General features: G+C 36.6%; 2 protein-coding genes across 2 annotated transcripts; both read right to left on the reverse strand.

Annotated features, from left to right (window-relative positions):
* Positions 1–2,935: 2,935 nt before the first annotated feature.
* Positions 2,936–6,154, reverse strand: LOC149001359 (large ribosomal subunit protein eL21z/eL21y). Its single transcript, XM_089137967.1, has 2 exons — positions 5,821–6,154; positions 2,936–3,391 (listed from the first exon to the last, which is right to left on the reverse strand). The coding sequence occupies exons 1-2, from the start codon at positions 6,055–6,057 to the stop codon at positions 3,134–3,136; spliced, it is 495 nt and encodes a 164-aa protein (XP_088994093.1). The 5' UTR covers positions 6,058–6,154; the 3' UTR covers positions 2,936–3,133.
* Positions 6,155–9,427: 3,273 nt separating this feature from the next.
* LOC149001360 (uncharacterized) lies at positions 9,428–10,712 on the reverse strand. Its single transcript, XM_089138104.1, has one exon. It carries the CDS (start codon positions 10,526–10,528, stop codon positions 9,590–9,592), a length of 939 nt encoding a protein of 312 aa, XP_088994230.1. The 5' UTR covers positions 10,529–10,712; the 3' UTR covers positions 9,428–9,589.
* Between the last annotated feature and the right edge of the window lie 4,418 nt (positions 10,713–15,130).

Here is a 15,130-nt window from a genome sequence, read left to right on the forward strand (position 1 = left end):
CATTTCATAAAATAGAGAGTAAGACATGAATTAGAACCGAACAGAGCTCAAGTAACCAATTGGAGGAACATAGCCAATAAATAGTGTCTAAAACCGAGTGAGCCTTCCGGCTAGGTAATCTACAACTACATTGGATCCTCTATAGATATTCTTAAAATTAAAACCCAAGAATTTAGTGGAGATAAGTCTTATATTTTTCACAATAGGCAAAATTCAAGTTGGGGTAGGGGAATTAGCATTCAAGACATAGTTTTCAAGTTGTTTGCAATCCGACTCCACCTCAATATGATGATTGGCTCACAAAAGGATGGTTATTTCATCATCCCTTGTTTGAGCATAAAGACCAAGTAATAGTTGTTGACATGGCAAAGAGGTTTAAGGCATGGGGAAGGGATCAATAGAGACAGCAAGGTTTCATAGTATCCCATAATACAATACTAATCAATATGCATTTAATTGATGATTCCCTTCAGGATTGGATGCATTCTATTCATGCAAGATGCAAAGATTCAAGTGATATTTATATGATAGATGCTATTTGAAGCACCCTTTGCTGTCACATATGAAGGACCTAAAATGGAACCAAACTTGAATATTGTACATTAAATGTGCAGCACAGAGCTGCGTATTTAATGCGCAGCATTGAAGTGAAACCACCTAAAATGAGGCCTTTTATTTTTATTTTTATGAGCACGATGCATAATATTATCATGTGGGTGAACAAGTACATAGAGTAACTACCTTAGTGAGACTTCTATTGGTCACTGCATCCTCAGCCCTGTTACTATCAACTAGATTTGAGAGGCCATGGTTGTTTCGGTATTGGAATAAACTCAATAACTTCCTTCATGTTGCACCAAATTTCTTGGATTGATGCATTTGCCTTAAGCCCATGATGTACTCCATCACTTACACATTCTATGAGCCCTTTCAATTTGTTAGTAAATCTAAAACTCCCCCTATTTAAAAAGAGGAACCTCCCTTCCTTGAAAAGTCCCATACACCATTCTTTGATAGATGCAGCGTACACCATTATAAGAGTGTTTAGCTTTCAAACGAAGAACCCTTTCACACAGATTAATGTTAGTAAATCTAAAACTGCCCCCAATTTAACAAAGAGAAATTCCCTTCCAAGGAAATTAGAGATTTCCAAGAATCAATTGTGAATTCTTCAAGAGTCAATTGTGGGACCTTACTACCATGGCCTTCAAGCAAACTTGGACTGTTTAGGGACTACCAATTCAAAGAAGAGTCCTGGCACACATCGACAAAACTGATGGAAGATCAAATATTCCCAAACCCAGGCTCCAGGCTTTTTTGGGGGTGGTGCCAGCCAAAAGGATAACTGTAATAGAATAATTCACAATATCTGTAACTGTTATCAACCGTAACATAAATGCAAATTTTTCTTTTTATCAAAAAAAAAAGAGTCAATTGTGGGATAGCGATTTATAAGAATTACTGGTATTACTGAAAACCTGTTGTGCAAGCTTTAAATGTAATTGGCACTTGGGCCAGCTATGTGCCGTTTGACTCACGTAACATTTACACTTTCCCTCTATTTTTGTTGGAAAGTTCATTGGTAAGAACTTTCCTCTCCATTCAGTTCATATATATCTAGATAGCTCTGAAATTATAATAAGTTCAAAAAAAAAAAAAAAAAGAATATTGAATACAACCAATATGATAAAAATATTGAATACAACCAACATGAGTACACTAAAAAAAAAACTTGTTAATACCATACTATCCACTTCTACAATCAGATTCAAATTCGGATAATCATATACTGGAATAGATCTATACTCCATATCCATGGGTAAAGTACAATCGGAATCAAATTCAGTAATAATATACCTGGAGTAATCCTAAGTAAAGTATTAAACATTTATTTTTCCTCTCAAAAAAGGCTAACAATCAAATACAAAAACCAAAAACCAGTAATCAGTAACCATAAAATTAAAAATCCAAAATAAAAAATAAAAAATAAAAAATGGCAATCAACGAAAAACAATTGTATGGTTGCCAAATCCAGTTTCAAATTTGAATATCTTCTTTGAGTTTCTGCTAAATATCGGATCGAATTCAAATAAAAGATTTGCTTATCGAATTCAGATTCAAATAGTAGTATATTCAAGCGAAATCCAATCCATTTATAGTTCTATTCGATACCAAAACTATAAACCTTCAAAGAGACCAAGAGAGATGGTTTTATATTTCAGTATTCAATCAAGTTCTAATTCTTTGCTTAGGGAGTACACTGTCACCCGTACAGCTTAATAACACCACGAACGGTACTCGTACCATCAGCAAACCTGCTCATCAATTCTAATTTTCTATACATCTTTTTAAGGTTCGGAATGCACAGATGAACCTCCAAGGACCTGGACGACAGGTTACTGACCTAGAGAGGGCATTGGTACAGGTCCAGGAAACCCCTAGCATTTGATGTTAAAAAAGATAAGAATGTCAGTTACAAGCATTTGGGCAGGTCCCCATCAATGCATTCCACGAAATGCCAAGGTGAAGCGCCTCAACAGAGCATGCTTTGCTACTGTTTTGCTCTACGCACAGATAAAATCCTGGAGAAAATCAATTGTTTTCCAAGAAGAACTATGTGCGAACAAACTACAACAAAACAAAAACATATAAAAAGACAGAGAAGAACCCATACAACACAAAATTGTGCTAGGCTTGAATGGAACAAAAAAATAAAGAGAATAGTCAACTTCAGAAAAGGGGGAGCAAGCATCAGGAGTCATTGTGATTCACTTTCTCACGCTCCACTTGTTCAACTGGTGCTAATCAATAGTAGACTATCGCTGCTATTGAGTAATTCACCTAGATGTTTATGTAGTCTTCACATATAAAGAGAGATGGAAATTCAGATAACAGACAAAAGAGCAGCTGAGAAACATTCAACAGGGCCATAATAGAAGAGAAGAAAAAATCCACCTACAATTGAGATAACCCATATATGGTCTGGCAAAAACAACTTCATTGATATCCCGAGCTCATAGCTAAATAAACTAAAACATTCTATTAAGATTCAAAATAAACAAAAAGTAATCTCAAAAAAGCTCCTCTCACGAAGGAGCTGCTCACGAAAACTGAACACCAACGAACTACTCACCTAGTAACCACCCTTGAGATCATTAACAACATCATAGGGGATAGGGGTCACAGTCTCCAAGGTGGCACCTTCCACCATGAAACCTGGTTTAGGGCCTTCTGGTTGTCTCTTGGTACTGATCACCTCACCTCGGGCTTTAGCCTCTGCCTTCAGTTGATCGTTCTTAATCTTCCTTAGTCGGAAATCCTCAGTACACCTTGAAGGCTGCACATGCTCCACTCGGACGTGAATCCGCTTCTTCAATATCTTGTTTCGCACCTAAAACATTACCATGCATAGATTTGTTGTCATTATTTGAGGTGAAAGGTAAAAGCAAAGGTAGCTCTTATTCACGGCAAAACTATGAAAAGTAACCAACACTATTAGTGAGGTACGAAACCAATACATAAACAAAAATTAAAAACATAAAAGGTACTGCACTGAAATCTTATAAAATTAAATCAGACAGGTTCTAATTTGATCAATTATGGAACTAAAATCGTGGGCTGCAGGTTATTAGGATTTGAAGATGATCAAGGGTAATTAAAATCTGCATGGCTTGATGAATTAGAATCTCTCTTTAGCTTCCTACAAAACAAACATGGAATTGTGGCCAAAAATAAAATAAAATTTAATAGTTTATGCATACTGTTGAGGATGACAGAGCAAAAAACAGGTACATCCATGGGCACATAGAAGTAAAGCACCATTAAGAAGTTTTACATTGGGACTGTAAAACAACAGGACTTTGAAACCTCTTTCTAACAATCAGCCACAGTGTCTGAATTGTGTTTTGGTTGGATCTTGTTACTAATGCCACAATAATGGTGACCAATATAAGAAACCGACTAAAAAAAAAACAAAGAACCTCTTAATGAATGCACCATTACATCATTTAGTGCCAAAGATAACTTGGGTCTCAAATGAAACTTTGGAAGTAGAGAGATAATTCCAAAGAACACAGCATACCAAAATACAAGGGGGTGAAGGAGAAAACTCCCTTTGTACAAAAAGACCATATTCTCTAGCTGAAGGCTCAAACACCGCAAACTAAACTGGAACCTTCATCGACAGAAATACAGGGTTCCCAACCTTGATACAAAGAATTTTAACACAAGCCATTATCCAAGTACTATACTATATTTTAAAGAGACACATAGAAAGTTAACACACAGGCAATTCCTCCATCCAAAAGTTATCAATTGCTTTTGCACTTTAGCTATTCAATACTGCATCTATATAAACAAGCCCTAAACTGCTTCACCAATAACAGATCTGAAAACAATGAAAGACACAACAATGTCATCCTTTCAGCAATCATTTCAATATATCCTGTAACTTAACATGTAGTCAAACACTACTGGTTTACAAATCAAAACCCTATCATGATTCAATTAACCAGCCATTTCTTGAACAAAAAGTATTAGATTATGAAGCCAAAAAAGATATAGACTCAACCACCGTTAGAACCAATCAACCACAACACAGAAAAGAGAAGACTACAGGTAGAAGAGCAGAGAAAAGCTGGGTTTGGTTTGCATGCAGTATACTGTTAAGAATGAACAGGAATAGACCATAAGCTGTACAGCCTGCCCAGTGAAATATTAGGTATAAAGGCACATAACAATGTCTCAGTGCACCATTGCATTGAACGACTAAAATGTGATGGAAGTCTCTAGATATGGGGTAGAGCATCAACTAATTTGATGCCTACTTTCCTCTGCTAAAGTTTGAACAACTCTGGGAGTCACCACTATCCCATTAAATAAAAACTTGACGAAGTACTGTAAGATTCCAAACTAAATCAGGGATGGCATAAGATTCCACACTACACCAGGGATGGGGAGAGTTAATTCTTCAGTCCAAGCTCTGCCCGACAATCAGATTGGAATTCACTCTGCTTCCACTTAAGTTTACATCCACTGCATAATGACCTCATGGAATTTAATAGCAAGTTTATATTGAACCTGGGAACATAATTGGATAGAAATGAATGCTAAACATTGGATTGAGAAAGAAAAACATAGGAAGAATTTGAGTGACAGTCGGTTGCCAATGAACATGGGAGTAAATCAAGTTGAGTCCTACAGATTTTGCTTCAATCAATAGAAACAATCTGAGGTTAGATCCCTTGCCTAACGTACACGGTACAAGGAGAAAGACAAGAAGCCAAATCTTCAAATATTTTAAGGAGCCATTGATGGTCTGGTTAATGTACAGATTCTTACTGCCAATAGCGACAATGGTTATGGGATGATGAACTCATTCTCCGGAAAACCATCAAACAAAATTCTGAGGAAAACCCAAAAATATCCATCCAAATCATCATCACCATTAAAGACAGTATCCACAGACACAACCTCACATGTTCTCGTACCCATTTAGGTCTCTAAACGACTAACAAGTCTTAATGCCGATTTGAAAAGCTTCACACTCAGGTTTTACTGAGTCTTAATCTTTAAAAATGGGAAATCTTAATCAATCTTAATCGATGTGAATCTATGAATGTTATCGATAGGAGCAAGCGAGCAAAGAAATCAATTGATATATTTTGATCGCTTGACCCTAATAGTATTCAGCTGTGTTTATCATCCAGAATAAATGGGTTTGTGTCTTTGTAAGGGCTTGCAAGCAAACCACGTATTCTACCGCAACCAATCAACCACAACGCAGAAAAGAGAAAACTACAGGTAGAAGAGCAGAGATACCTGCTTGTTGACTTCAACACCGATGGCTCGTTTGGTGACGTTCCAGACCTTGCCAGTGCGGCCATGGTAGAACTTGTGAGGCATACCCTTATGAATGGCTCCATTAACCTTGATATCGACGTAATCACCAATCCTAAAGGTCCTCAGATAAGTCGTCAAAGCGATGTAACCCTTCTTCCTGAAGGGACGAGCAAACAAATCTCTAGTTCGAGATCTCAAACCATGACCTGCCGGCATATTGTCCTCTTCTCTTCACTCCGCAGCAGGAACACCAAGAAGTCGGCGAAGAAACCTTCCCTAGGGTTTCAATTCTAATCCGCTCGTCCTGCGCCAGAAACCCTAGCACTTGCTTTATACTCATTTCTATTTCATTTCCTTCTCAACAATGCGACCATGAGAGCAGACCGGCCAACTTAGACCGGGATTGATTGTTCTTATTTTCTGTTTATCCGGTCCAACCGGAAACTCTCACACGTTTGTGTCAGATATGATGCATCACATCTGTTTTCTACAAAAAAATAAAAAAAAAAATGCATCACATCTGGTACTTTTGGTGGAAACCGGCAGGTTTTATAAAGTCCAGATCGTCTCCCACGATGATTGTTACCTACAGGTGGACCCACAGTGTTAGGGTGAAGAGATTTATTTTTTTAATATTCATTATTTTTTACTTGTGGGTCCCTCATAATTTGTGGTTGTAAGACTGTCGGGGGAGCACACCCCGTCAAGGGAAGATGATACACACTCGGTTTTATATATTGGGAATAGGGATACTATAGAGCTTTGCCTTTAGCCCTAAGGGGATTTTAGCTCTTACCCCCTACTGGCGAAACAAGAACCAAGGCCGAAGGCCGGAACGAGGAACAAAGCCGATCCAAGGAGAGGAGCAGGCCAAACGCCACGGAGAAGCGGCACCGGCCGACGGCGCGGGTGATGCCCTGGAATGTAGAAAAGAACGGATAACATTGAGCCCTACCTCAAGCGAGCGGAGGGCTAAGGGCCGGTTTCCATAGTAGTTATGCTGATCAAGAGAGCGTCACTTTTCCAGAAGAACTTACCCCCTACTTTGAGGTGTTGGGTTTCTATCAACTAAGCCACCCTTTAGGGTTCGATGCATAGAATTGAATACAAAGCACGTGTCTTTTTTTTTTTTTACCAGATCCAACAATTGGGATTATAAGGATGAGACGATGAGAGAGATTTGGAAAAAGTCAAATTTTGCGAATATCTCTCATGTGGCAATAAAGAAACCAACTAGTTTACGCATACATGCTTTTGGTTTTTTTGTTCAGAAAATTCAAAGAAACAAGAAGCATTGCCATACAATCCTTCACTCTTATTGTATGTTACTATATCCTTCACCGCTTAAGTGCATATGCAATTGAGATCCATACTAATTTAAATTTAAAGAATCATATTGTGCAAAACAACTAATATACTATTCATCATTGGGGCAATTTGATTAATTTCAAGCTTAAAACTTCAAAATTGCATAGAATTTCCAAGATTTTGCTAGGTCAATGTTGTTGATGTAGTGGTGCCTTTGGTGCTAGGCTGCTAACATTAGATGGATGCCACATGGATTATATTAAATTTTAGTCATTCAAAATTCCATGTGCACATAAAACCAACTTAAGTAAAAAAACTAGTTTTTCTTTTAAATGAACCAAACTATGTTTGAGTGATTTGAATTTAATGAAATTCACGTGGCGTCCGTCCAATCCTGAGCACCACAACATCACCACGTCAACATGAGATTAGATTCGGCCCAACCTAGCCCAATGTCAAGGTACCCAACCACAATATCAATTTTGTTGCCTTGAGCTTTGATTGAAGCCCATCAATTTTATTTTGTTTTGGCAAAAAAAAAAAAAGAAGCCCATCAATTTTGTTGCTTTGAGCTGCCATAGGATTTTTCCTTTTTATTTTTTTGGGCGTGGGTTCAATCAAAACATTTGGATCATCACAAGGTGACATGAAGGAACTAATTATGAAACAAAACTGACACATTTTGCATTTTTTGGTTCTCCTATTAAAAGATGAAGTGTTGATGCTTCACCCTTTGGCCTTGCTTTTGCTTTTGATTAATTTAACAAGATAATAGTCGTCTTATAGGTCCCATGTTTATGTTCACATTCGCTTTTTCTTTAATTATGATCATTTTTAATGATTAAAATTAGAATTATTCTTCTATGTTATTCAATTCTCTCCATTATTCTATTTCTTGTCACACTCCACTTTGATTTGCTCTTGGTAAAATATATATTTTTTAATATATTATTTTAAAAATAAGAATCTTGTTTGATTTTGTAGCTACTGCATTGCATACGAATATGAAAAATTATCACTAAAAGAAATAAAAGATCCCACCCATATTGATGCTCCTGTATATTTTCGTTAGCCCTAATTTACACGTAAAGACAATGCAATTAGACAAAGAATTGTACGAAAGTATCCAATTCCATCCATGGAAAAGTGAAAATTCCACCTAAGATAATACTTCCATGCAAGCTGAAAAAGCCATGCAATTATCTTTTTAGGTTTGCCACAACAAAAGAAAGAGAATATTTTTATTTTTTCAATTAGGGAAAAGGCCTGAAAAGTAGACTTGTAAACGGATCGGATTCGGTTCGGATATAATAGTATCCGACTAACAAAACCACTATCTGAAATCTGAATCCGGCAGAAATTTAAAGAATGCATTCGATTTCGAACCGGAAATTTATTGAATATTAGATAATAATCTATTAATCTAATCCGATAAACTATCCGATTATTGATTGGTGATTGTCACTTTTTTTTTACGATTTTTAATTTTCGGTTACCAATTGTTATGGTCGACTTAATGTGTTATGGTCGAACCGGTTAAATCGACCCATGATGTTATGGTCGAACCGGTTAGACCAGAGTTAGACGGTTGGACTTAACACTTAGACCGTCCACACTGTTTTGATTCCAACTTAACCTAAGTTCGTATAGAATTCCACGTATATTATTTGAGTAGAAGTCGATCATGACAGAGAGGTTGATTCCTGATACGACTCTACAACAGGAACCCTTCCTCGTAGTCGACTAACAAAGACTATATAAAGAGGTATTGAGATCATCATAAGGTAGGCACTCTTAAGTTATTGAATAGATTGAGAGATTAAGCTTGCTTCCTTTGTTCGTCTGAACTAACTTACTCGTCGGAAACGAAACTTGACCACACCGGTCGAGTACGTTTTTGCAGGTTCGAGCAGTTGACAGGAGAGATTGAATTCTGCAACAGCACCGTTACCAGTTTCTGAATTCGATTATCAGTTATTTTTTAGAGAGAAGTGTTTAATACTTTACTCTAACCGGATAATATCCGATTTCCAATTACCAATCACCAGTTTTCGAATCCGAGTGTCATTCTTTTTCATGGGAAATGTTTTACTCTATTCGAATAATTTTTTATCAAGATATTATCCGATCCAATGAGAAATTATCCGATATCCGAATCCGATTGCTTAGCGACGGATACAGATATTAATAAGTTTAATTTAAAAGCCTATCAAGCAGATAAAAATTTACAATTTTGATGGATTATTATATTTGCAACAGAATCAATTTCCAAGGAAGGCAGAAATACACATGTATTTTAGTTAATTCAGCTACCCATCACTGATCATGTTTTAATTAAGCAGAGACTGGATAAAATCAACTCCTTCCGATCAAAGTGACACATACCTAATCCAATAACCCCCTCCAGTAAACAACTAAATCATTCTTCGAATCTTAAATTCTACCTTTCAATTTCCAGAGCAATTCTGCCATTTCCAACTGGGAAGAAACTCTTGGACTCCTCATGGTTGCTGGTGTTCCTCCTTTGAGACTCCATATCATCTGACCCATCTTCATCAACCTTCTCCAGTGGCCAATACTGCACTTTCTCTTGGTATATTCTGAGCAAACCCAGATAGAAAACCATGGCAAGCACCACAAACATGGATAAGAACCAACTGAACTGAAGATTCACAAGTGATTTAGCTCTATAGAGGGCCTCATCAGATTCACATCTCACCACTAAGTGATCTTCTTCTGGGTTTAAGAAACACCCTTTTGGGATTAACCCAGGAGTCCAGAGCATGAACCCCATTAACACAAACCAAACACCTTGGAAGCAAATACTGAGAGACCTGATGAAACCCACCAAGAAGCTCTTAGGGAAGTTGATACCCATAAGGGTAGTGAACAGAGATACCGATATCACAACTTGCAGAAGCAAATGGTACTGACCCTCCACACCCTTGTGATCTGCAGAGTGAAGGTGGAAGAGGAGGAACTGTTGGGAGAAGGCAAAAGCACCAAGCAATTGCAGGAGCTCGTAATGGGCTTTTGGCCTTAATCGATCAAGAACAATTGCGAAGGTTGAGTAGATGAAGAAGGACAAGGAGATGGTTGCATGGTCAAAGTTGTGGAGATGGTTTGATGGTATGGTACCATCATCATCAAATGGTTGGTGCTTCTGAGGTCCTATGACAAGCTCCATGGCTATAGATGCCCAACAGCCCACCATGATCAAGTAGAGCTCTAAGTACCTTAGTTTTGAGGATGGGAACCATGGAGAAGCAGAATATGAGTTTGGGTTGAGGGCATAAAGCTTTGTATGGTTGAAGAGATGCCATAGCCCAATTAGCAGGAACCCAAAACCTGGAGCTACATGGCCTATAAAGGTACCCATTTGGGTTGTCTTGTGAAAAGACCAGAAGAACAGAGAAGAGAAGCTAGAGAGAGAACAAGGATGGGAAAAGGGAAGAAGGCGGCTGAGGGGTTTATGAAGAGTTTGAGGTGTGGAAATCCTTGGGATCCTTAGACCTCCAGATGGTTCTGTGAGGCTTTCAGGTTTGAATCTTGTAACTGTCTAAGCCAACTGTAATGCTGGTCAGTTGGCTTGGGGATTAGGATTAGCTAATTTTGACAACTTCCTTTTTCTCTTTTTTCTTTCTGGGTGAAATGGCAATTTTGACAACTTAAAGAAGCCTGAGAAACAGATAGGCTTGTGAATTGTGGTACCAAACCTCTTTCTAGAAATAAGATGAAACTGTATTGAACCTGAGACACTTATCTTTTGACTGAAATTTTCTAGATGCTTTTTTGTACATATCTTGGGCCCTGGTTATGTCTTTAGGCTAGATACAGCCAGCCCATGTATCCTTCTATGAACCTATACCATGGCCCACCATCTAATAAAATTTCCGAATCATTTTTTTAGTATAGAAGAGGCTATAATGCATTGACACATTCTTTTATGTTTCATATGCATAGCGACATGGAGCCCTAGAGACTAGGGTTAAAACTCTTATTGGACACATTAGTCTAATCCATTAGTGATGGAACCCTCGTTAAAATTAGATTATCAATTTATCATGCCTCAAAAAAAAAAAAAAAAAGCTTGGCACTTTGAAAGCTTTGAAGAGGCAAAGCCATTTAGTGAGCTTGATGGAAGTAAAGTAAGAAAATAGCATAGAGAAAAATTACCTGAAATATTCAGGTGGCTAGAAAAATGTCATAGTTGAAGCTTTTATATTAATTTTATGATTTAAAACAAATTGCACTGGCATCCCAAAATGGAGGCCTTATAGTACTAACACTCCACTTTATGTTTGAAAAAACTCAAAGACTGCAAAATAAGATTTTCATTGGATACATTAGTCTAATTTGTCACTGAAAATCAACTGAAAATCATTAAGTCATTGTTTATTATAGGAATATTTTTGGAATTGAAATAAAATAAACTGTGATTTAACGGTTTTCAGTGACAAATTGGACTAATGTATCTAATAAAATTCAATTTTGGGATCTCTATGTTTTTCAAACATAAAGTTGGGTGTCAGTGTTATAAGGCCTCTATTTTGGGGTGCTAGTGCAATCTACTCTAAATCATAAGGTTAAGATAAAAGACTATGGTGGTTTTCTAGCCACGCGAATATTTCAGGTAATTTTTCTTTTTCTAATAAGGACATTAAAAGGAAATAACCTGCCATATATTTGATGCACATTTGCACATGTAATAAAAAAAAAAATTTAATTATAGATTGAAAAAATAACATTTGACATATGATTAAAATAGACCCTAAACAATGTTAAGATAAGATGCTAAACCAAAATTGTTCCCTATCAAGGAGTATTCATGGTCAACTCACTAATTGTGACCAAACTCGACACATGAGCGACCATGATGGATATTGGGAACCAAAATTTGCTAGTCTTGCAACTCAATGTCCAATAGAATAAGTTTATGTATATATTGTCTACATTAGATTTGCTTACTAGGTATATTTGATTTCTATCAGTTTTTTCCTATGAAAATATAAATTTTAAAAGAAATTCATCAGGAAGAAGTGTAAGAGCAAATTATCATAATTAACCCATGAAATGATTTTTCAAGCTCTATGATTTAAAATTATTAAAGGGGAGAGAACACTTAATGAACAAAATTGAAATTCTCACTTTTAGGATATTTGGTTAATTTTGAGTGATGAAGTCATTAGTACCCTAAATAGTTATGCAGCACACTGGAGAAGCTGAGGTTCTTCAGGCCAGCTTGTGCACACCTTGATTACATCCTTAGAGGCGAGATGTTGTCTGTAACAGTTGAACTCATGACCTCTCCACTAAGAAACATGGACCTCTACTACTCTACCAACCCTGCATTGGTAACAACAAAAACTTTGAATATAAGTATTTGTATCCATTATAAAAAAAGGAAAAAATAATCTTTATATCTATATCCAATTCAGAAACGAAAAAAAAAAAATCGATTCTTAGCCATTTTTCTAAATTTGTCAAAAAAAATTGAGGCATGGTAGATTGAACAGAAAAATGATAAATAAATAGATAATTATCAATTTCTTGGTTTTCTAATTCTTATGAAAGGACTCTTGTGTAGCTTAGTAAAAAACGCAAGTGTTTCATCCAAATGCGTGTTTCTCACGTCATTGAATCTGATTGCTGACGGCGTTTCCAGTTTCAAGGTTAAAAGTCAACTGAGACGAGCGCATCTGGTTATTCACTAAGTCAACGGTGAGCTTTTCCAAGTTCATTTATTTATCCGTGCAAAAGAGAGATGGGTTGTTTCCAAGCCCACTATTTTCACTGATTTTATAGGCCCAAATCCAATGGCAACTTTTTTAACACCACCCGAGCCAATCCACCAAATCAAACAAATAAAAGATAAAAACCGACATCAAAATGAATCGCCCGATCACCGACCTCCCGCTTGCACCTTCCTCGGATATTCCCACCTGGCGCGATCACCGACCCGCGATACCACTTGTTAGGGTTATATTGGATGCACAACTACGAACAGAGAAGAACACAAGCAAAGCACACAAAACCCGAAATCCGATGAAAAACAAGCAAAGCACACAAGAGAAATTTAACGTAAGCACAAACTCCCAGAAGAAGAGTATTTCAAATTATACCAACACCAGATATAAACTGAAAGAACCTGCCACAATTATCCATCCAAAGTCAATTGAGCCTCTAAGAAATGAATTTCCAAAAAACAGCCTCTAAATGTTGTATATGCTCCCCTTCTTGTTCATCATCAAGTGTATACTAGGAAGTTGAAAAGTTCCAAGTACTCTACAAGATTTCTAGAGATCTCCTAAGAGTTGGCTCTTAACAGTGCCTGCATCATTTTTGATGGGTGGAATATCTCAAGCAATTTGGACCCAAAGAATAATGGGCTGCATTCTTATCATCAAGGATTTGTTGATCCATTGATGCAGATTTTGTGTTTATAGGTACTAGCCACACAACTAATGTAACCATGCATCACTAGTATACACCATCAACTAGTATACAGTACTCAAAATGTAACAACCAAAAGTACAGTGAGAAATGAAGCATCACAAGCTCAAAATTGAGGAAGAGCAATATTCTACACCCAAAGAACACCGAATGGAAATTATATGGCAAAATAAATGAAAACAAGCAGCAACACTTTAGGTATTAGTCGGAACCACAAAGAACCCTATATACCCAAGGCAATGTCCTATTACTTTCTTTAAAGACTGGCAATTTTCAGTAGAGATTTAACCCAGGAATGGCAGTACATGCAAGAAGAGACTCAGATTGTACAACACCACAAACATTTAAATTTTAATTTAGTAACTACAGAGAACTCTCAAGGATAAAGACCAATGCCTTAGCCATCCTCCCAGTCAAAATACCAATGTCAGTTATTCTCTTGATGTTTGCCTTGAAAAAGCAGGATCCCCTCCCTCACCATGCCCAATCCCCACCCCCACCCCCTCCAAAGGAAAAAACAAAGAAGAAGAAAAGAGCACAGATTTCACTAAAAACAAGTAGAAATTGATTTTCTTACAATCATATGAAAATTGCTTATTCTTTTCCTTTTCCTATGAATTATCATCAGATTTCATGAAGAATTTTCATATCTTGGGAGATTTCATGAAGAATTTTCATATCCTTTTCAGATTTCATGAAGAAATTTTATTCCTTGTGGATCAACTTTGGTATAGAAAGCATCCCAAGTGCACCACCCAAACCAATCTAAGTTGTCCAGGATCTATTTGGTAGTAGAAAAGCAAATCCCAATGTCTCTGCTAGTAATGATCCAGCTTAGAATATAGTCACTAAAAACTAATTGATGAAACCAAATAAATAACTCAGCAACCAAGATCAGAACCGTGTAAACATTAGATAAATAAATCAAGAAATACATAAAACCCCATCACTGCCAAATACTAACTTGGTAATGAAAACGAGAAAGCAAAGTGAGAACTTTGTGGTGAAGATACAGAAAAGGATCAGAGCAAGGATACAAGACAATGATGAAAACCTAATCCTGTTTTAAAGGACCCAGAGAATAAGATCATAATGTAAGTTAGAATGGATCTTGGCCAGCTTGCACAAAACCTTTGGGTAACCAACTTAAGTATGAATAAGCCTTAGATGGTGGAATTGCATAATGCCTTCTATAGCTAAACCAATGTACTTAGGCCAAGGAGCACCATGTTGCTTATCACACAAGACAAAACATTAAACTGTAATCCAATAACATTAATAATAGGATCCATATGCAGCAAGAGTGATGAGAAAAGCAATGAAGTAGAAAAAGAAGGAAAAAAACAAAAAAAAACAAATGAGCCTGCACTATTGTTTTCGGTAAATTCAAGCAAAGTTGCATTGTTAAATATAGTAGGTTTCATTGTTAAATAACTTTATTAAGATAGTAAATACTAAATAACTTTATTAAAATAGTAAATACTAAATAACTTTATTAAGATATATAGTACAAAGGATACAATAGTCA

Source organism: Hakea prostrata, chromosome 10, assembly GCF_041222555.1.
Source record: "Hakea prostrata isolate BN-2017 chromosome 10, UWA_Hpros_2, whole genome shotgun sequence".
NCBI classification, from domain to species: domain Eukaryota; kingdom Viridiplantae; phylum Streptophyta; class Magnoliopsida; order Proteales; family Proteaceae; genus Hakea; species Hakea prostrata.

What these genes read in the sequence shown, in the direction of transcription:
- LOC149001359 (XM_089137967.1), bottom strand. Translation starts at nt 6,057, where the DNA reads ATGCCGGCAGGTCATGGTTTGAGATCTCGAACTAGAGATTTGTTTGCT. An exon ending in GTGTTGAAGTCAACAAGCAG is followed by an intron (nt 3,392 to 5,820) that starts GTATCTCTGCTC and finishes GTAATGTTTTAG; the next exon opens with GTGCGAAACAAGATATTGAA.
- LOC149001360 (XM_089138104.1), bottom strand. Translation starts at nt 10,528, where the DNA reads ATGGGTACCTTTATAGGCCATGTAGCTCCAGGTTTTGGGTTCCTGCTA.